The following is a 23,149-nucleotide window of genomic DNA, read 5'->3' as shown; positions in this document are numbered from 1 at the left end:
CTCTTCTGAAAAATCCAATAGAAAGAAAATTAAAACTAATTGAGAGCCCTGTCCAGTGTGCTAAGTGGTTAGAGCATCGGCAGGTTACATTCCTGGTTAATGAAGAGCACATACCTGGGTTGCAGGTTTGATCCCTGGCTTCGGCCTGCCTGAAATGTTATTACATTGAACCAAGCTATTCACAGAACTATATATATATATATATTTTTTTTTTTGGCTAATTAATGAAACATTTAAGGGCCTAACAAATCACTGATTTTTAAAATAATCTAGCTTTGAAATATGGGCAGTAATGGCATTTTTCTAGATGAAACCACACTGTTGTCTCATGTACCCATATAACAACATCACTCCAGTTCAAAAAAGTCCATAATTATCAAGATTATTTATTATCTAGATATTTCCTGGTTAGAAACTAAGTATCTTTGAGTGTTTTTTTCTAAATGCCTCCGTTAGCATCTGTGGTGGGAATATAAACTACTACCAACTTTATGGAAAACAACCTGGCAATGATGTGACAAAGACTTAAAAATGTTCATAGCCATCTACCCAGCAATTCCATTTTGGCCATTTGGAATCAGAAAATAACCTGAAAATTGAACAGAAATTTTTACACAAGAATATTCACTACAGCAAAATTTGGAACAATATATATTTAAAATTTTTTTCTGTATTCTTTTCTATATGTTTTTATAATAAATTATAAGTAACCTAAACATATATAGATAATTTAGTATGCAATAGTCTTTTATAAAATGAAATATTTTATAGCTATTAAAAGTGGTAGCATATACATATGCTAGCACATGCATAGAAACTTTTTGGTAGGAGAAATAGGACTTTGTTAATCTAGCTTTATTCTGAGAAAAGAGACAATTACTTTTCACTTCCACCTTTCTGTACTCGTTGGATTACATAATGACCAAGTATTTCTTTTATTTTTAAAAGTTAATAAAAATATTAACAAAGAATATGTAATGACATGGGGATATGATAAGCAGAGAAAGAAATACGAACATGGTTTATATAATGTGCTAGGAAAAATGTTAGAAATATATCAAATATTAATCATTTTATTTCTCTTTTTCATTAAAAGTAAAATGTGCTTTAAAGTATTAGCTATTTAAACAATATTAACTTGTTTTCTAATCTGTTTTTTTTTCCAAAATTTAATCTTTTTCTCTTAGTGAACCTCAAGTAATCTGGAATATCATTTTTGTTTGCTGAACTAATCAGTTTCAGGAGGATCAAGGGTTAATTTAAGAAGTAGTAAAGATACTAAAACATGTTGGATAGCATATTTTTGTTACATTAAACATAACACCAAAAAATCACTTTTAAAGAAGTTACAACTTGACACTGGACTTAAGGCTCCAGAATTAACCTATGCCATATTGTTATCATATGTACCCTAGTCATACACAGGGCAGTATCAGTATAGATTCTGGAGCCAGACTGCCCGTGTTTATAATCCTGGCTCCATCTTTTACTAGCTGGGTAACTTTGGATGAAAGATTGAACCTTTTAGTGTTTTGGTTTCCTTGTTTGCAAAATGGAACTTACTTCATTGGGTTGTGAGAACGAAATGAATGTGAACGCAGTGCTCAGAACACAGTAAGTACTTAAACGTTTGCTATTATTATTATTACTAATACACTACACACCTGATTTCAGAAGCATTCAACTCTCAAGTAATTGGACAACAAAGGACAATAGAATGGATCGTGCTCTTTATAATATCCTGTACAGTCACACACAGCTTATCCAGATTTATATCTATATCTATATCTATATCTATATCTATATCTATATCTATATCTATATCATCTATCTAAATCTATACCTATATCACCCTTCTACCATGTCACCCCAGTTTTCAGAGGATATTCTGTAAGGACACATAGAAAGCTCATCTGAACTCCATTTCAGTAATGAAAACTTGTCATTAAAAACAACTTTTATAGAGCGAGATGACAGTAAAACTTTCTTCTATTCAAGTTGGAAACATGTGAGAGGCCAATAAAAGTAGCATTTAGTATAAAACTTGGCTTTTGGAGTTGGTCAGTTAGATCATGTACTTGCAAGGCCAAAAATACAATGAATTGCTAAATAACTCAATTCATTTCTCTGCTCTGTGTTCTTTGGTTCAGATTGCATTCTTAACCACAGCCAACCCCCTCACAAAGGTATTTTAAGGGAAGCAATCAAAGGAATCTACATGAGAGGTAGGTAGAGGTCAGTAGATAGTATATATGCTTGATTCCTGATATTGGAAAAGCAATTCAAAGAAATATCTTACTGATGGTGGGGCAGGAGCATAATTTGACCCAAAACACTTAATAGCACTTTCTCTATGCCAAGTGAGCATCATCTCAAGCACAGTTATACATGTCATTACTTAAATGACATCAATATTAGATTGGCCTTCTGGAAAGGAGAGGAAAAAGACAAGGAAAAAAAGAAAATAAGGAGAAAGGAAAAGGAGAAGAGGGCATTTGTCTTCCATGCTTGAATTTGATTAGGAAAAAATTATATGAGGATTAAAAGAAGAGTCTGGGTTAGCCTAAGCCTTCAAACAGCAAATCTATGATATCCTTTCTTGGTATTTTACATGCGTGGTGACACTTTCATGGCATTATGCCATTGGCATTTTCTGTATGAAAAGTGCAGTGAGTACAGAGAGAAAAGGAACATTCACTAGCACTAGGAAAGTAAAAGTAAAAAAAAAAAAAAAAATCAGCCATTCCACCACCATCCCACCACTTTTATGGAAGATCAAAGATGAATCTTACCTCCACTGAGAATAATGACGGCTATAAATATTGCCAAATCGCTGTCATCTAATTCCAGTGCATTGAACTTCACAGCAAACTCAAACTTGGGCTCCATAAAGTCACCAAAGGGCTTTCTCAAGCTCTTTAGAAACTCCCTTGTCATGAATCCTTGGCCCTCCGATATGAGAACCCCATCTTTATTCATCAAGGAAGCCAGCATTGTGTAAATGATCTCATGGACGCCGTATTTTAGGAGAGTTACTTGGTCATTCAAGTCAAGGTTTATAAAACCAGGAATACTTTTGGCATATTCTGTGATCTCTTGCACAGCTTCCACTGAGCGGAACTGACAGCCCTGAAATATGCGGATGGCCACCTCTTTGCTCTGCTCCTGCAAGGGGGTGATGTGTTTGAACTTAATTTTATCTTCTCCCATCATCAAGGAATTCATGTCATAGATAACAAATGGCTGCAAATAAAAAAGAGAAAAAGTAGTTTAGTTGGAGACTTCTAATTCACAGTGAACAGCATCCCAGTTTCTTTATACACATTTGCTTCAAAAACTGAAATCTTTAAAGTCAACAACACTTAATAATGACAAAGTACTGTTATCTCCTGATTATTCCTCCTAATTGTCTTCTAGGACCAAAGCTATTTAATCAATTTTGTTCTTCTGTTCCTTCAACTTATCCTACAAACCTTTACATGACTAGCTAATAGTTCTAATTTCTGTTGTTTGAGGAGTGTTTGTTATTGATTTTAAAAATGATAAAATCCGTTGTTTATCTTGGCTTTCAATGAAATATGTATTTTATCCTTTTTTCAATCCTTTCAGCAGCCCAGCCGGTGTGGCTCAGTGGTTGAGTGTTGACCTACAAGCCAGGAGGTCAGTTCGATTCCCCGTCAGGGCATATGTCTGGGTTGCAGGCTTGATCCCAGTGGGTGGCAGGTGGGGGTAGGGGTAGGGAGCAGGAGGCAGCCAAACAACGATTCTCTCTCATCATTGATGTTTCTGTCTTTCTCTCCCTCTCCCTTCCTTTCTGAAATCAATACAAATATTTTTTGAAAAATCATTTCAGCAACCTTGAACATAAATATTGCAGTTTTAGATGAAATCTACTGAGATCTCAGTATGCATGTAAAATATCCTTAATCCACCCCCCCCGCCCCCCCAAAAAATCAGTCTGAAGCAGATTAGGAATATGGAGCCAAGAAAGTGTCTATTTCTTTTCTTAATGCTCTGGAAGCAATCTGTTTCAGTAAGAGCAGATGTATAAGGCCTGTGGGTAAGTGTTGCAAAAAGTGGCAAAATAAAAAGAGTTCTGAACTTATTTTTTGAAATATCTGTATCAAATAATCAATAAAACAGGTTTGCAATAGGCTGCTTTAAAAAGCAGGATGGGTTAGTCATGAAATGATCTCTTTCATTTTCTTGTATAGAACTAACCAAAGGTTTGTGGTCATTATGAAAACTCTCAAGGCTACTCTGGTTGAGAAGGGGCAGCACTTTATATACATATACTGAGCTGTACAATGGCTTACACCCCCAAGCCTCTTCAAATTAGTGTATAGAAGGAAGCACTGGAATAAGAGTTGAGGATACTTGGGTTCTAACTTTTGTTCTGTGCTTAACTATGTGACTTTAGGAAAGTAATTTATCTTTCTTAGGCCTCAAATTTCTCAGTTGAGGGGAGTGCATTAAATTGGAGGTTGCCATCTCTTCTCTTGAGGATATTCTAGTTGCATTTCTCAGAAGCAGTGTGTGTGTGTGTGTGTGTGTGTGTGTGTGTGTGTGTGTGTGTGTGCGCGCGGTGAGTGGATATGTGTGAATTGTGCATGCATACATGCCTGTACACTGGCGTGCTAAAAATAAAGTTTTTAGCAGAGATGCTGAGAATTCTCTCCTGACTGGCAAGAGGAAGTGGTGCAATGAGTGACAGCTGTAGCCAGCTTCAAGACCCGCTGGTTTGAAGATTGTAACTATTAATCTCCACCAGTCTATGATTTTCACCAAACTATTAAGTCTGTTCTACACTGAAGAAAATAACACTAACACTAAGGGCTCTTAGAGGCTGAGTAAATTTCCAAACTTGCATTTTCTTTCAGCACCATTCACTGGAGTTATTCCAGAAATTCTTTTTTTATTTTTTTAAACAAAAAAATGCACTTGTATTGTTTAGCAACTGAAAAGGAGGACAGATCTGAGGACCCAAGAGTAAGTTTGCCTGATGGCTCTAACTAATTCTTCAAGTAAATCAGGAGCCAACAGTGCTTACTATGTTTTGGGGTATTTTGTGCTCCCACTCCCCACTTCAAGATTGATATTGTTAATGGGAGAGAAAAAAAGGGTGGAGAGGATAGTAAGTCACATCAGTTAAAATGTGCAGAGTTTCCCCAGAATGTCAGATTCTAATCATGAGAAAAACTTGCTTTTATAGAACCTAGAGAAAATGTGGTTTCTGTCCTCCAGGAGTTTTGCAGCTTATTAAAGTTTATGTTGATGAAATACTAGCGTTCCTTTGCCATGAGAATCTCATGGTATGGATACCTGAAAAGTCTACCCGCACATGCATGAGTACAAATTACATGACTATAAAATCATCACCTCTTCACATATGGAAGGACTGTACCCAGAACTACCCATTTCCACTTTTGGATGAGCTTCTGCTCCACAGTTTGGTTTCTTGGCACAGAATATATGCCTAAAATTCTTCTACCTCCATGTAAGCAATTTATCTGGAACTATGCCCTGATAAATCACCCTGTGACTCTTCCCCTTCACTTCCCCTGTCCCCTCATATAAAGCCCCAGGTTCCTGTTTTTGAAACTCTGTGATAGTTGAGCATAGGGCACAAAATCCTGCTAATTTTCTCTCCCAATTTAACAACAATGTGACTTTAACCCCTTGGCAATCGATGTTGGTCAGGATTTCCTGGCAGTAAACACTCAAGGACAGAGAAAGGAATCAGCAGCCCCCACCATTATGCCAAACCATTCCTTTTTTTTTTTAAATCCCTTCAGCATTTTGAAAAAAGTGATGAACTGGCAGAAAATTCTAGGTATTGACATGCAAATGAATGCCAGGTGGATTTTTTTGTTTTCCCCCAGTCATATCTGATTATGCTATTTTCATTGTATTTTTAAAGTCTGCATCTTAGATTCTTTCAGCCTTCATAATAGATCTGTCAAACTGTAAGTGATCATTAGACACGATCTTCCTTTCTTTGCCACCAAATCAATTCTTAGGTTGCAAACAATTAACTTGCACATTTCACAAAGGGACCTCCTTATCCTTTAAGCTAACCTCTTAAAACTGCAGGTGAAATTAGGTCTGTGGAATTTCTCTTGAATCATTAATTTAATATTACACCTCTGGTAAAATATTACATGTTTTTGTATATTTTGTAAAGGGAAGCCTTATATGTTCTATTAGCTTGTACAGCATCATCTGAGGAACTTGCCATTATAAGAGGAACCATATCATCTTTGAATTTGGTCTTAATGCTTTTACACTTCTAGTTTAGGGCTAACAATGTACTTATCAGCCATTCTATCAAGTGGCTACATAAGCATCTCTCCGTAACAGGAAAGAACACTTAATTACATCTAGGATATTATCAGGGATAGATCAGGTTTTGTGAGGCCTAAAATGTACACAGTTGTTGGGTACATTTACAACAATTCCTAGTTCAATAATACAAATTATAAGAATAAAATTGGTCTTCCCAGTGCATTCAAAGGGGCCCTGTGCAAGCTTCATTAGCTTCCTGGTGAATCTACCTCTGGCCACTATGACACTTGTACTCCTTCTATACTGGACAGACCAGAAAAAGGTGAGAATGAAATGAAGAAAATTGTACTTGAACACATGCTTTTCCAGAGAAAAACGGTTTCTGCAAGGAGAAATTACAGAAAAGTTTTCTTTGAAATGAGACATAAAATCTTTATTCTTGTAAATTTGATTTTCAAAAATGGCTGCACATATCAAAGCCAGGATGGGATTAAGCGTACTCTTTTATATAGATCATTAAATTTAGTTATAGATCTATTGCATGCCTACTATGTGAAACACATAGGTCCTGGAGAAAGTTGGCTAATAATTGAGGAATAGGACAATAGCGTTCCTCAGTTGTCCAATAACATTTGCCTTTTAATATATGAATTATGAAAGGGATTATACATTTATGGCACTAATGGTCTAAATTTCCAGCTCCTTGAATGGTCTAAATTTCCAGCTCCTTGAATGGTCTAAATTTCCAGCTCCTTGAATGGTCTAAATTTCCAGCTCCTTGAATAATAAAATAGCAAGCTAAAGGAGGTAAACAAAAAGCGTCAACTAATAAAGCAGAGAGTATTCCAGTGATTTCTCCCTTTTGGGAGACTGAAATTAGTGTAGTAGACAACCCTACCCTCTCACAAATAATCACTTTGGTAACCACGTAAGAGTTAAAAATGGCCTGGAAAAATGTGTGCCTCCTCTGGTGGGGTTCTCCTGATATTCTTAGGTTTTTTAAAAAAAATGTATTTTATTGATTTTTTTACAGAGAGGAGGGGAGAGGGATAGAGAGTTAGAAACATTGATGAGAGAGAAGCCTCGCTCAGCTGCCTCCTGCACACCCCCTACTGGGGATGTGCCTGCAACCAAGGTACATGCCCTTGACCAGAATCGAACCTGGGACCTTTCAGTCCGCAGGCCAACGCTCTAACCACTGAGCCAAACCGGTTAGGGCGATATTCTTAGTTTTTTTTGACAAATTAGAGCAAAGGCTCAAGAAAGAAAATTGAATTCTTAGGGTCCATCTTCTTCATTTTATTTCCTTCTTTCTCTTTATACTTCTTACTGACTTTCATTCCATATGGTTCTTCTTGATTAGCTACAGTGGGTGAATGTTAACCCAAAATGCTTTGGTTGGGTTTTCTCAACTTCTTCCTGGTTTCTGCCCATGCTGTTCCTATTTTTCTCTTGTCGAGAACCATGGGATTTACACAACTAAAGGGGTATTCAGAAATAACCTACATCATCATGCTCTGATTAGCTATGAATAAACTAAAGCCAAGAGGTGTTCCACAAATAGCTATTTACAGCAAACCTGAATGAGAACTAGATCTCCTAATTCATGTTTAGTTCTTTTCTCTTTCTATAGCTTTCTACATAACTTTCTACTTTTTTCTTTTTGAAATAAAATGACTATCCTGAGAAGAACTGTGACTTATTTTTTTATATTTTAAATGTTTTTATTGATTTTTTGGACAGAGTGGAAAGGAGAGGGAGAGAGAGAAACATCAGTTGGCTGCTTCCTGGGGATCAAACCTGCAACCTGGGCATGTGCCCTGACCAGCAATCAAACCGGGGACCTTTTGATACACAGGAGATGCTCAACCAACTGAGCCACACTGGCCAGGGCAGAACTGTGACTTTGAAACTGAAGCTCTTATATGCTAGGATCTTGGAGGCAGTGCCTTTGAACTGTTATATCCTAGAGGTGCTAGTTAAGTGCTGTATGTGATTGAAGTGAAGTTTTAAAGTTTTAAAATGTAATTCCATTTTCCTGCATGCTTTAGAGATTTAAGACAAATGAAAATATAATAGGAAGAATTATCTACACTCTAATGAACTAGCAGATAATCACAGCTCTTTAAAAACCATCAATTGCCAGCTAAAATGTTCCCCAGCTGGCAAACAGGGGTATTGGCCAACTGAATCTAATCATGCAAAAGGAAAAATATCCAAGTACTTTTCTTCTTAACTACATAGAATATTATCTTTTTTATTTATTGTCTGAAAGAATACTATTGGTTCGGCTGTGTCATATTTTTAGCTGTTTCTGACAGTCCTGGCAATAAAGGAATGTATTTTATTAATAATAATATATGAATTAACGATCCCAGGAGCACAGTTCTTTAGTAGCCATTGAAAGGAAACAGCATGACTATTCTGCTCTTTATTTATACTGGGCTTCCATGGTCTCTTTTCTCTGAGGATTTGTCTGTTATCTTCCTCCTCAGGAGACCAAGTTCTGGCTCACTCAAGCTTTTCCACAGATAAAGGGGAAAGAGACCACACTTTGTTCAGCTCTAAGTGTAGGATTTAAAAGTATAGATATCTTTCCAATAGTTTGAGTTATTAGATGTGATGGACATTGAAATTTTAGAATGAGAAAATTTAAAGGGTACAGACTATTTTCACAAAAGTTTACATTTCTATATTGGTTTTATTCATTAGTAGTTTCATATTACATATACTATTTAGATAAACCCTTTTCACAATGGTACTGTTTTGCTCTTGTAATTACAAAAACAATGACTTCACATGTAGCTATCATAAGCAATGTGATGACTTGGGATGCAAAGTCCAATACAGTACAAATAACAAGTTTTATCCTTCTTTGCAGATAGAGTGAAGCCAGGGCCTCACCATCCTCAGATATGGAGTGAAAAGTTGGCAGGCACACCAAAGGTTTTTATATTTATTGTTTTATGACAAACCATGGCATTGAAAATAGTTCTTGAAAACCACTCTCTGTTTATTTGCATCAACAAACATGAGATCATGTGACAATGATGCACCCAGTGTGATCATCACATCAGGGTAATGGTCAAACACTGGGAACTTCCAAAGTCCATTCAGTTCTCAAAGTGCCTTCAGGAAACAAAGCACCCCAGTTCTAGCATATTCATAGTTACAGGGTTCAGGAGGCTCTCTTAAAGAAGGGCCTGGGCTGGAACAAGCCACTGAAGAGAAAACAGCCTGTGGGAGAGTCAGTGCCATTCCTATCTGAGGGGGGCTCAAAGGCTCATTGCTCCTAAAATTCTCCTGTGATCCATGTTTAGTGATTCCATATTCCATCTCTTCCTAGTACTGAGCCTAAAATTCCCAGGCATTATTTTTTTAGGCATGAAATGAAAGGTACAAAATATCCCAAAGATATGGTGTCAAAGTTAAAAAGATAAGAGGGGAGCAAGAACATTGAATTTATCTGTCCATTTATCTGTCTTGAAAGGTGCAAATAGCAGCAGGGAATAAGATATAGCAGAAGGAAGTTAAGTTGGCAAGGGAGAAGCCTGCAGGCAAATGCTGGTGCTGGGCCTGAGAGGAAAGATTAGCAGGCCTTCCATAAATGACAGCATAAGCAAAGGTTATATTGAGCAGTAAGATAAATTTAAAGAATGGCCTCTTCAATAAAGCCATTTCCTTTTCAAAGGTTCTTGGTAACTAGTCATCCACTATACTGAGCAGCCCATCCCAGATTTGGCCTAAACAACACTAGTGACATCAGTTCAAGCAGGGTGTATAATGAGACCCAAACTGCACCCGCCATAGGCACTTTTTCACAACCTCCACTCTCTCAAGAGTCCATACTTCTGCAAAACGTTTCCAATCAATTCAAATCTTAACTTTCATAAGTCTTGGCCAAGAGATAACATAACACCCCTGAGAAAGATGCTATCAAATGAATAACATGACCATGTAAGATAAAAAACAAATCTCTAGTCACATTGGAAATCACATTTTGGATTTTTTTCCCTCTCCCATATTCCTCTCTGAACTATTTCTTTCCACCAGTGTTTAATTTGATTTTGCAAGATAAGGAGAAAAGAGAGAGCCAAACAATTCTATTTCAGTTTTGTGTAATCAGGGAATGGATTATTTTAATTTGGCCCAGTCTCTCCAGACCCTAAGAGGCAATTCTGCCTCTATCCAGATCATTTAATGATGTCCAGTTTGGTGAGCAAATATTAGGCTAGTTAGAGGCCCTCTGTTGAAAGTCCAGAATTACAAAGGGCACAGGCAATAGTTTTTAATTCAATTAAGCAAATACATCCTGAGTAAATGTTATGGGCAAAGCACAGTCACAGTTACTATAGGGGGAAAAATGACAAACATTTGACCTCTGAACTTGAAAAGCCTATCATCAAGCATTTTGAAGCTCTTTCCCTTAAAATAGCTCAATACCTACTTATCGCATAAAGAGCTGGCAGTTATCTTATTTTTTAACTCAAAGATTTGGAGCCAAAGAGTCAATTGGCACGAGGTTTTAAAGTGAGTTACAGTGGACTGGGCTCTGTGCCCCTCAGTAACACAGAGAAGAGTATGTTGGCCACTGTTAGAGTAACTAAATTCTTGACTACTGGGGGAAACTTTCTTACACTGCCTTCCTCCTAGCTTCCGGTACGTCCAGACTTTCTAGCATGGATTGCAAGCCTGGACAGAGAGATAAAGAAAAGGTGAGAAAGCAGTTCCTGGAAACTAAATGGCTTGAGGCAAAATGGAGTAAACTGTTTCAGGGCTCTTTCCCTGTTATCACTCCTCTCGCAGTTCTGGGGCTCCCAGCCTCCATGTCACTATCCTATGCTCTCATCAAATTGTTGTAATCTGCCTTAAATTGTTAACCCTCTATTTAGCCACATCAATCTAACTTTCCTTTTATTTCTCTCCCTTTAAATGAACAATTTATTTTCCATAGACAAATCAGCTTTGTAGAGGTCTTCATTTGCTTTTGACTTGTTAGGCCCCAATTTTTTCATTTAATGAATACATAAACTTAGCTTTACTATGACTTATAGTCTGTAAAGTCTGCAGAAGACAGTCCTAATCACTATAATTCAGAAGAACAATACAGCACAAGGAAAATTTCCTGACTGTGAATATACTAGGATAACAGAACAGAGTGGAAAATTCTTGCTGTTCTAAAAACTGATAAAAACAAGTCATAGCTCAGAATGTTTTCTCAAGGTAAAACTTTCCTAGTGTCAGCCGCTCATTGCTAGCCAATAGGAAAGACCAGCTTCCATGAGGGGATGTCATGCTCAGAATGTACTGAAGTAATGGTCAGAAGGCCTGCATTATAGTACTGGTTCTTCCACATGCTGTGTAATCTCAGGACAAATGTTTAACCATCAATTTCCCCATTTTTAAAAGAGGGCAATAATAGGAGCCATAAGATGGTCATGTGTCTTGAACATATGAATGTGTAAGTTTTTTTTGAGCCCCGACGGGTATAGCTCAGTTGGTTGGGCATCTTCCCATGCACAGGAAGGTTGCTGGTTCAATTTTTGATCCAGGTACATGCTCATGTTGCAGGCTTGATCCCCCGCAGGAGGCAGTGGATTGATGTATCATTCTCACATCGATGTTTCTCTCTCTCTCTCTCTCTCTCTCTCTCTCTCTCTCTCTCTCTCTCTCTCTCTCTCTCTCACATACACACACACACACACACACACAATCAATAAAGAATCTTAAAAAAAGACTTTTTGAAACTGTAAAGGACTGGAAACAGGCATAATACTGCTAAGGTGTCAATGACTGTTCTTGCAGTCAGAAAGCTCATTGTCCCTCTCGGATTTGGCTCTTTATATAGCAATATCCCACAGGAGTTTTCTTTTTCTATTAGCTAATTCTCTCTTATGGTTTAGTTAAAAGGAAAAGAAAAACACCTTGAGGTCATTACAAAAATACATTAAAGGGTAATCAAATTTTCCCAAAAATATAACTGGGTAGGGAAAAAGTTACCCATATATGTCAAATAATTGCATACCTCTCTTGGAGATGTTTATTTGAAAATAAACAATAGCATAAAAGGGCTATCAAGGGCTGGGATGGTATCTTCTAAATGTGTTCTGTGGCTTACTACTTTAAGAACATGCTGCAGACATTACAACCAAAGTTAGACCTGCCTGTGTAAACTGAGGTACAGATCTGTATGCTGATGGCAGAATTGGGACTAGAATTCAGGTATAGTGATATATATATATATATATATATATATATATATATATATATATATATACACACATTTTTTGGTTAGTCCTCACCCAAGGGTATTTTACTATTGGTTTTTAGAGAAAGTGGAAGGGAGGGGGAGAGACAGACAGAAACATTGATGTGAGAGAGACACATCAATTGGTTGCCTCCTGCATGTGCCCTGACCAGAGCCGGGGGATCAAGCCTGCAACCGAGGTATGTGCCCTTGACAGGAATTGAACCCGGGACCCATCACTCCACAGGCCGACTCTCTATCTGCTGAGCCAAAGCGGCTAGGGCCAGTTATAGTTATATTTTGTTTTAATATGATTCCATGTTGTGCTTTCTCAGCTTCCTATCAGGGAAGAGTTCTGCTTTTTGGAAAAATTGACTCAATAACAATTCTAATCCATTCTGGGTTTTCTAAACAGTGGTAATCAATGAGCTTGCAGATGTTTGAGAATTCACTAGATTCTCCACTGGCGTAGCCCAGGCAGCTCAGAGCCTCACAGGAGATACAATTCATACACATAATAAAAGCAAAAAGCTTCCAGTTATCCAGGAATTATTAATAGAGTGCTACAAGGAAAGAAAGGTAATATAATATCTGTAATGTCTTTTTCTGCCCAATGTGGAACTTCATAAGAGGTAACTCTAATGGGCCTCCTAAAAGGTAAAACAATGAGACTGAATACCTTTTCAAAAGCTAGGTCCGGAAAGCAGGCCTGTGTGAATGTAGTTGGATCCTGAAAGAGGGTGGTGGGGTGAATTGGGGCTTGAGTTCATACATTAAAGTTAAGCTGACTCGCATATTTTTATACTTTCTCAAAGAATTTAGTAGGAGAATTTGAAGGACTTTTTCCCTTTTCAAAATAATGTTTACTTACCCTATCTGAAGACATTTCCTTTCCTGTGCTTAATACTCAGCCTACAATATGTAACAGCCAACAGATGAACAGTACTGCATGTATGTGTGTAACATGGTTAATCATTTCCTCAAAGGAAACAAAAACAACAACAATAAACCCAGCCACCCCAAATCAAGAGGGTAGAAGAGAACTAACTGATTTATCTGTTGTCTTTCCTGTCAAGATGGCCCTCGCCTTTGCTTTGGTCAGCGGGAAGGACTTTATGTATGAGTCATACAAATGTTTTGCCAGGGCCCGGAGGTCAGCAGACTCTGGGTTCAGCTGGTCGATATCACTGGAGATCTCCGCCAACAGCTTCTCCTTCTCGGCCTGTGGCATCCGCCCAAACCTGATGGCTATAGGGGAAGAGAAATGACAGAACGAATCATTGAAATACTCCCGCTCTTCATGCACACTGTCCTCCCACAGCCGTAGTGCCCACAGAGTGAAAGCTCCTCCTCCCCTCCAGCAATCTCAAGTCTTGGTTTCTATCTACAACTTTGCTCATGATTTTATTTCACAGCAATAGCACAGGTTATCAGTAAAAATTAAATTGTTCATTTAAAAAGTAATGCATGGCCGAAACCGGTTTGGCTCAGTGGATAGAGCGTCGGCCTACGGACTGGAGGGTCCCAGGTTCGATTCCGGTCAAGGGCATGTATCTGGGTTGCGGGCACATCCCCAGTGGGAGATGTGCAGGAGGCAGCTGATCGATGTTTCTTTCTCATCGATGTTTCTAACTCTCTATCTCTCTCCCTTCCTCTCTGTAAAAAATCAATAAAATATATTAAAAAAAATAAAAAATAAAAAAATAAAAAGTAATGCATGACCTTGCTGGGAAGGTGAAAGAATCTAAGGGTTCAGCAAAGAAAAGAAAGTATATTTGCTGACAAATAATTGAGAGCCAGCTCTTACTCATCCTTTCAAGACTCAGTTCAAATGTCACTTTCTTTGTGAGGTTTCCTCTGATTTCTTCAAGCAGAGTTTATTATTCCTTCCCCTGTACACCAACAGCTCTTAGTACATACTTCAATGATAGCAACTCCACACTGTACTTTAATTATTTATTTTACATATTGTTCCCACTCTGGAACAAGATCCTGAAGGCCAGGGGCAATGTCTTTTTCATCTCTATATCCCCAGCACTTTACATAAGTAAGTGCTAAAAGGTCAACATGTTTCACAAATGAAAGGAAGGAATTGTGCAGAATTCAAAGTCGTACAGACACAGGTTTTGTTCACATGGAGTCTGTACTATCTGCTTTGTCCTTGTTACAAATAAAAATGGATGGTGCTTTCTTTCTTGTTATTAGGCAAGAGAGTACTTTTATATTCAGTGGAGAGAAGCCATAATTATCCCCCTGACTCTCCAGAATTACCATTTAATGATGCTTGTCAAAAAGACAATTTCCTTAACAGTTGGCTTCTTGTGGGGTAAGAAGAGTGAAAAAAGAAAAAAACTGAAGAAAGAAAGGCAAAGAGGAACAGTTAAAAGAGGTTGATAAGTCTTAGGTTGGGGGAAAATCTCTCTTTCAACTCAAATATATTTTTCTTCCTCCTCACCAATACTATCTGCAAAATATCATTATTAATAGGTTAATTTTTAAACCAGTTATCACACCTCATTCTAGGTGCTTACACATGCTGTTTTATTTAAAGCTTTAAAATTCTTTTTAAAAATTGAGATTATAATTGACATATAACAATATAGTAGTTTCAGTTGTACAGCATAAAGATTCAGTGTTTGTATATATTGTGAAATGATCACCACAATAAGTCTAGTTAATATCCAGCACCATGCATAGTTCTTCACATTTTTTTTCTTGTGATGAGAACCCTTTAAAATCTGTCTTAGCAGCTTTCTAGTATACAATACAGTATTATTAACTACAGTCACCATGCTGTATATTCTATCCCCAGATCTTATTTATTTTACAACTGGAAGTTTGTACCTTTTGGCCCCCTTCACCCATTTCGCTGCCTTGCCACCCCCTGCCTCTGGTAACTACCTATCTCTTCTTTGTAGCTATGCGTTAGGGTGTTGTTTGTGTGTGTGTGTGTGTGTGTGTGTGTGTGTGTGAGTGTGTGTATGTGTGTGTTTGTTCCACATATAAGTGAGATCATATGGTATTTGTCTTCCTCTGTCTGACTTATTTCTCTTAGCATAATGCCCTCAAGGTCCATCCATATTGTCACAAATAGCAAGACTTCCTTCTTTTATATAGCTGAATAATGTTCCATTTTGTACATATCATATTTTCTTTATTTTTTCATCCATATATGGACACTTATGTTGTTTCCATAGTTTTGGCTATTATAAATAATGCTGCAACAAACATGGGAGTGCAAATACTTTTTGAATTCTTTTTTTTCCTAGATAAATACCTAGAAGTGGAATTGCTGGATCATATGAAAAATATTTTGACTAATGCTAGTTTGGGGCCACACTTGGGACTCTGCATTTTCTCATAATAAGGACTGCACTCCCTGCATTTTCCCATCATAAGGACATTTGGATATCATAACCAATATCCCTCAGAATATAACCGCATCATTTACTGTATTCTCTTGCATAGCATTGATCAAAATAATTATCTGTAATGTTTTCTTTTCTCCCCTGCGATATAATCTCCACAAAGGCAGGAATGTTGCTCATTATTTTATCCACAGCACTTAATATAATGTCTGGCACTTGTTAAGTCCTTATCTATCTATCATCTATCTATCTATCTATCTATCTATCTATCTATCTATCTATCTATCTATCTATAAGCCTAATATGCTAAGTGTCCCTCAGACCATTTGACCATTTGACCAGTTGCTAGGAAGCTCACTGACCATGAGGGGGTAGATGCCCTTACCGGTAGGTTAGCTTGCTACTGGGATCTGGCCAATGGGGACTGGGCGAGATGGGCCAGACACGCCCTGGAGCCCTCCTGTGGTTCCTCCCTGGCCCAGATCATGCACAAGTGGGGTCCCTCGGCCTGGTCTGCGCCCTCTCGCAATCTGGGACCCCTCGGGGGATGTTGGAGAGCCGGTTTTGGCCCAATCCCTGCAGGCCAGGCCGAGGGACCCCACAGGTGCACAAATCCATGCACTGGGCCTCTAGTATAATATATTTTGAAATGAGATGGAATAAAACCCCCACAAAAATATGAGATAGCAGATTCCTTCAAAATCCTTCTCTGTGGAACCAGTCCAATAATTTGCTTCCTTGTATTATTTATTCCTTGTTCATCAGTAGATCTTGGTTAATAGTGGAAAGCAGAACATATTAGAATTACTTGTTAACTCCTGAGAAACCAAGATGGCGGCATAGGTTAACGCCAGAGATTGCTGCCTCGAACAACCACTTCAGAGATATAACTAAAGGACAGAACAGACATCATCCAGAACCACAGGAAGGCTGGCTGAGTGGAAATTCTACAACTAGGAGGAAAGAGAATGTCATACCCAGACTCAGAGGAGGCGCAGTGCTGAAGTGAAATACTCAGGTGCGGAGTGCGCGCGGAGCGGGCTGGTGGCGGAGGGCTCGGTTGTTGTTTTCAATTGGGAGGGAGCTTCAGACTCTGAGCTCCAGAGCCGGGCGAGTCTCTAGGGACCCAGACTCAAACGGGAGAAGCCGGACTGTCTGGCTTCAGTTGGAACTCGAAGGCAGCTTTCTCTCCAAGGTTTGCAGCGGTTGCTGGGACTCTGAGAGGCAGAGCCCCTAGGGATGGAACTGAGAGCAGCCATAACTGCTCGCTCCACCCGCCCGGTAGATCCCCGGGGACCCGCCCTGCCCAAGCCCTGCGCAGAACCATTTGCTGGATAGCCTCAGGCAAAGGCTAGATTAGCACCGCCCTAGAGATCCAGCACAGAAGCTCTCCCACTGCAGACACAGCGGACTCTCATAGCCAGTTAGCCTGGAGGTCAAATCACCCCTGGTATTACCGACAACAATCAAGGCTTAACTACAAGACTGCGCACAAAGACCACTAGGGGGTGCACCAAGAAAATATTAAAAAAAATGCGGAGACAAAGAAACAGGACGCAAATGTCAGAAATGGAAGATATAGAGCTCAAAACCACACTTTTAAGGTCTCTCAAGAACTGTCTAGAAGCTGCTGATAAACTTAGTAAGGCCCTCGAAAAGACTGGTGAGACCGCCGATAAATGTAGTGAGATCCTCAAGAAATCTAATGAGACCCTCGATGTTGTGATAAAGAACCAACTAGAAATTAAGCATACACTGACTGAAATAAAGAATATTATACAGACACCCAACAGCAGACCAGAGGAGCGCAAGAATCAAGTCAAAGATTCAAAACACGAAGAAGCAAAAAACACCCAACTGGAAAAGCAAAATGAAAAAAAAATCCGAAAATACGAAGATAGTGTAAGGAGCCTCTGGGACAGCTTCAAGCGTACCAACATCAGAATTATAGGGGTGCCAGAAGATGAGAGAGAGCAAAATATTGAAAACCTATTTGAAGAAATAATGACAGAAAACTTCCCCCACCTGGTGAAAGAAATAGACTTACATGTCCAGGAAGTGCAGAGAACCCCAAACAAAAGGAATCGATAGAGGACCACACCAAGACACATCATAATTAAAATGCCAAGAGCAAAAGACAAAGAGAGAATCTTAAAAGCAGCAAGAGAAAGAAACCCAGTTACCTACAAGGGAATACCCATACGACTGTCAGCTGATTTCTCAACAGAAACTTTACAGGCCAGAAGGGAATGGCAAGAAATATTCAAAGTGATGAATACCAAGAACCTACAACCAAGATTACTTTATCCAGCAAAGCTATCATTCAGAACAGAAGGTCAGATAAAGAGCTTCACAGATAAGGAAAAGCTAAAGGAGTTCATCACCACCAAACCAGTATTATATGAAATGCTGAAAGGTATCCTTTAAGAAGAGGAAGAAGAAGAAAAAGGTAAAGATACAAATTATGAACAACAAATATGCATCTATTAACAAGTGAATCTAAGAATCAAGTGAATAAATAATCTGGTGATCATAATAGAATCAGGGACATAGAAAGGGAATGGACTGACTATTCTTGAGGGGAAAGGGGTGTGGGAGATGTGGGAAGAGACTGGACAAAAATCGTGCACCTATGGAAGAGGACAGTGGGTGGGGAGTGAGGGCGGAGGGTGGGGCGGGAACTGGGAGGAGGGGAGTTATGGGGGGAAAAAAGAGGAACAAATGTAATAATCTGAACAATAAACATTTAATTAAAACAAAAAAAAGAATTACTTGTTAACTCCTAAAATTATGCATCTTCCATAGGAAATTTTAATATGCTATCCCTACACTCAATGAGAAGTGTATCAAAAACTTGGGATTTGGGCCCTAGCCAGTTTGGCTCAATGGATAGATCATTGGCCTGTGGACTGAAGGGTCCTGGGTTCGATTCTGGTCAAAGGCACGGTACCTCAGTTGCAGGCTCCTCCCAGGCCTGTGCCCTGGTCAGGGGTGTGCAGGAAGCAACCAAATTGATGTGTTTCTCTCACATCTATATTTCTCTCTGTCTTTCCATCTCTCTTCCACTCTCTCTAAAAATCAGTGGAAAAATAACCTTGAGTGAGGATTAAAACAAAAACAAAAATAAAAAAAACCTTGGGATTTGGAACAGTTTAGAAAAAGCTTCCTAAATGATGGGCTCCTGTTGTTTGCATATGTATCAAACTACTACTATACTACTGTATTGGTTTATGTATATTCTACTAGATCATAAACTATATAAGCACTAGGTTTTCTTTTTTTAAATTAAATATATTTTATTGATTTTCCACAGAAAGGAAGGGAGAAGGAGAGTTAGAAACATCGATGAGAGAGAAACATCGATCAGCTGCCTCCTGCACACCTCCCACTGGGGAGGTGCCTGCAACCAAGGTACATGCCCTTGACCGGAATCAAACCTGGTACCTTTCAGTCCGCAGGCCGACACTCTATCCACTGAGCCAAACTGGTTAGGGCAGTACTAGGTTTTCTTATCTTTGCTTCTGGGTGCAACGAAATACACATAGTAGGCATATAATAAAAGCTTGATGACTTGAACTTCAATAAAAGCTTGAATAGTTAAACTCCAAAATATCAAGTTTGGAAACATAAAATGAGACAGTATGTGTACTGTTGGGAAGTTTGGAAAAGTGATCATGAAAGAAAGCACCCAGTAAGAATTATGGCATATTAAAAGTAGAAGAAATTTTAGTGTAAAACTTGGAGAAATATCAGTTATGTAAGGAAATAGAGGTTATAAAGAATCACCAACAATCTTTTACTCTTTAACTTTAGTTATTTAACAGAGCACACAATACTGTCTCTTCACTCAATGAATAAGTATTGAATGTCTAAGCTCTGGTTACATTTTCACAGGTAATAAACTCTCTCTACATGTATATATAAATAAAAGTTTACATGCCTAGGAAAGCACTATTTCCCCAATAGGTAATCCAAAAAGTTAATTTAAAATAAACAAACAGCCAAAGATAGTCACTTATTACATTTGCTAGTCCTGCTTTTCCATAACCTAACAAAATAGACAAAAATAACTTTTAAAAATCATTTTAGAATTAGGAGATATTAAAGAGAAAGTCTTTGCTACAATCTAAATTAAATATGAATTTTTGCACCCCGATGTTCATTGCAATGTTATTTACAATAGCCAGAATTTGGAAGCAGCCCAAGTACCCATTAGTAGATGAGTAGATAAAAAAAATCTGTGGTACATTTACACAATAGATTACTACTTGGCTGCAAAATAAGAAGTCTTACCTTTCAATAGCCTAAAGGACCTGGAGAGTGTTATGCTCTCACACAGATGTCTCTCTCTTCCCCTCCCTCCCTCTCTAAGAATCAATAAAAATAATTTTTAAAAAAAGTTAAGGAAAATGTTCCATGAGTCACAGAGTGAGAATTTTTGGCCTCTCTGGAAGGCAATGGAATTAGCACGGCTTGAGGTAGTCAGGATGTCTACTTCCTAGTTTCAGGAAGTGAAAATCTAAGTGACTTAACTCCTTTGGTCTTCAATTGCCTTATCTATAGAATGAGGGACTTGGAAAAGAAAATCTCTAAAAATTCTTCCTTTTGCTCTAAATTTAGCTATAAAATTCTACAAACATCAATGACATACGACTAGGAAACATGCTATGGTCTCTTCTTTTTAAAGCAATATTTGTTTAGTCTTTGAGGCCCTGAAAAAAAAAGGCACATTCTGTCTGCTCTACAGACCTAGCATATGTCACATAGAGCAACTTCCCGGATACTGGCATTCAGTGTCATTTTGGGATAATTAATCACCTACAAAGAATTCATTATCTTACTTTTTAAAAAAATTTTCAATATCAGAACTACTATACACACCTCAGGAAGAATAGGTTTGGTAGAGACTCATTAATTTCTGGTGAAAGTAAATTAGCATACCTTTATGTAAAACACTTTTGGAGCTCACTACTAGCATATGACAGATTCAGCATTGTGTATTTAGCACTGATTAACTGAACACACAAACTCCAAGCACATGGAATATTTAGATATCCTGCTCTTTGAATCTTAGATACAATGGATGTTTCTTAATGACAATTAATGACATTTTAAAAACACCTACCTAACCGTAGGAACATCAATGACAAATGCCACTTAATTACAAAGATAAATTAAAACAGATTTTCAAAATAAATTAAAAATGATTGAAGAATGAAATAAGTTAAGTTTTATTAAAAACATTTTTGTCTTTCAATATCTAAGGGGTGAATTTGCAATGATATCAGGTTTTTGACAATTATTAGTAAGGTTATGTCTCATGATCAGTTTCCCCACTTTTAACACATTTATTTTGCAAAAGCCTTATCATGTAAGTAAGACTTGCACAACATTATTGCTTTTCATATAGCTATTGCCAAGTAAGTTATGTTTTCCCACCTCTTTTTCTTGAGGAAAACAAAAACAAAAACAAACACCTTGTGCATTTTCAGGTTTTGCAGAATTTGGCAATCTAATAACTATAATTTTCTAGCTACTCTAAAGTAAAACAAGAGGCAGCCTAAGTCATTTTTATGTGGGGGTAACATTTTTCAAACTATTTGTAGAGAACATTTAAACATTTGCTTAGGTTTCTTTCCAAAGTAGAGATGAACAAAACACTACTGCCTTACCTTCTGATTCTATCTCTGATTCCCTAAGTCTCACTTGACATCATTGAATTCATTCATTGAACACTTGTTTGATGCAAGACATTGTGCTAGGCAAACTGGATTGGGGGGGGCGTGGCAAGATGATTCTAAATATACACAGATTATTCTTTCCCTCATGTACCCCTTTTTACTAGCTCCTTCCTTTCCACTGAAGCAGATGTTTAAGGTTCTGATCCTAGTGCATCTCCCCTTTATGCTATTTTTCCTCCACCACTGAAGTTATTGAAAGAGTGGTCTTTCCTCTCCATCTGCATTTGTCACTTGCTCTTTATTTACTTCCCAACCCACTACAACCTAGTTTTTGCTTCATTTAAATTGACCAAAACTTTGCTCTTAAAAGTCCCTAATTCTTTTTTCACAGTCAGATCTAGGGGCCTCTTCTAAGTTCTCCTTCTACTTGCTCTCTCCAGCAGTCTCCCAGCTTTTAATACCATTGATATTTAAAAAATTTCTCATGCTGGTTTCTGGTTTTCTGGTTCTCCTCTTTCTGCCTGCTATTTTCCAGACCTCCTTCCTTCACTTATATTCTGTTCTTCCTACTTTGATCTTCTAACACAGAATGTGCCAATGACTCCTGCCTTCTCTCTCTTTTTTAAAAAAATATTTTTTTATTGATTTCAGAGAAGGAGAGAGAGAGAGAGAGAGAGAGAGAGAGAGAGAGAGAGAGAGAGAGAGAGAGAGAAACATCAATGATGAGGAAGAAGTATTGAACGGCTGCCTCCTGCACACCCCACACTGGTGATCGAGCATGCAACCTGGGCATGTACCCTGACTGGGAATCAAACTGTGACCCCCTGGTTCAGTGGTCGGCAAACTCATTAGTCAACAGAGCCAAATATCAACAGTACAACGATTGAAATTTCTTTTGAGAGCCAAATTTTTTAAACTTAAAACTATATAGGTAGGCACATTGTTATTAACTTAAATAGGGTACTCCCAAGCTGGCCTTTGCTAAAAACGGCTTCAATCTGATTGAGGTACGTTCACTGAAGTCGACCCCTTCCAACTCTCCCATCCACACTCGTCTTGTATACTTGTTTCATCTGTCTCCTTTCGTTCATCCTCTCTATATGTCCAAACCATCTTAACATACCTTTCTCAATCCTCGACACTACAGCTTCTTTCACTCCACAACGTTCCCTGTAGGTGCACGTGGTATTTTGTGGAAGAGCCACACTCAAGGGGCCAAAGAGCTGCATGTGGCTCGTGAGCCGCGGTTTGCCGACCACTGCCCTGGTTCATGGGTCAACACTCAACCACTAAGCCACGCTGGCTGGGCTCCTGCCTTCTCTTTTTGAGATTTGGATCCTTATTTTTCACTTCCTTCTAGATTCCTTTATATATGGATGTTGGATATCCCATAAGCACTTCAACTACAACATAAAACTGAACTTTTCATTTTCTCCCTCCAAACTGTCTCCTCTGTTTTCCTTTCTTGGTTAGTTCATTCTATCACCAAACTAGATACCTCGAATAATCTCAACAGCCTCTCTTCCTGCAGACATTTGTATTCATTGGTCATTGCTCTAATTTTTCTC

The 23,149-nt window shown here is 38.2% G+C and overlaps 1 protein-coding gene across 4 annotated transcripts in view; it reads right to left on the bottom strand.

Moving 5' to 3' along the window:
- PPARG (peroxisome proliferator activated receptor gamma) overlaps nucleotides 1–23,149 on the bottom strand; it is a 137,019-nt gene that overhangs the window by 14,879 nt on the left and 98,991 nt on the right. For 3 of the 4 annotated variants that reach the window (XM_059663613.1, XM_059663614.1, XM_059663612.1), the window contains 2 exons: nucleotides 13,581–13,780; nucleotides 2,793–3,243 (listed from right to left, as the gene is read on the bottom strand). In XM_059663613.1, the coding sequence (XP_059519596.1) occupies nucleotides 2,793–3,243; nucleotides 13,581–13,780 (651 nt within the window). The remainder of the gene's footprint in view (nucleotides 1–2,792; nucleotides 3,244–13,580; nucleotides 13,781–23,149) is intronic. The other variant, XM_059663615.1, reaches the window with a different exon arrangement.

The sequence above is a fragment of the Myotis daubentonii genome, chromosome 14 (assembly GCF_963259705.1).
Source record: "Myotis daubentonii chromosome 14, mMyoDau2.1, whole genome shotgun sequence".
NCBI classification, from domain to species: Eukaryota; Metazoa; Chordata; class Mammalia; order Chiroptera; family Vespertilionidae; genus Myotis; species Myotis daubentonii.
The sequence above is the reverse complement of the archived record's forward strand: the minus strand, read 5'-3'. Positions and strand labels throughout refer to the sequence as shown.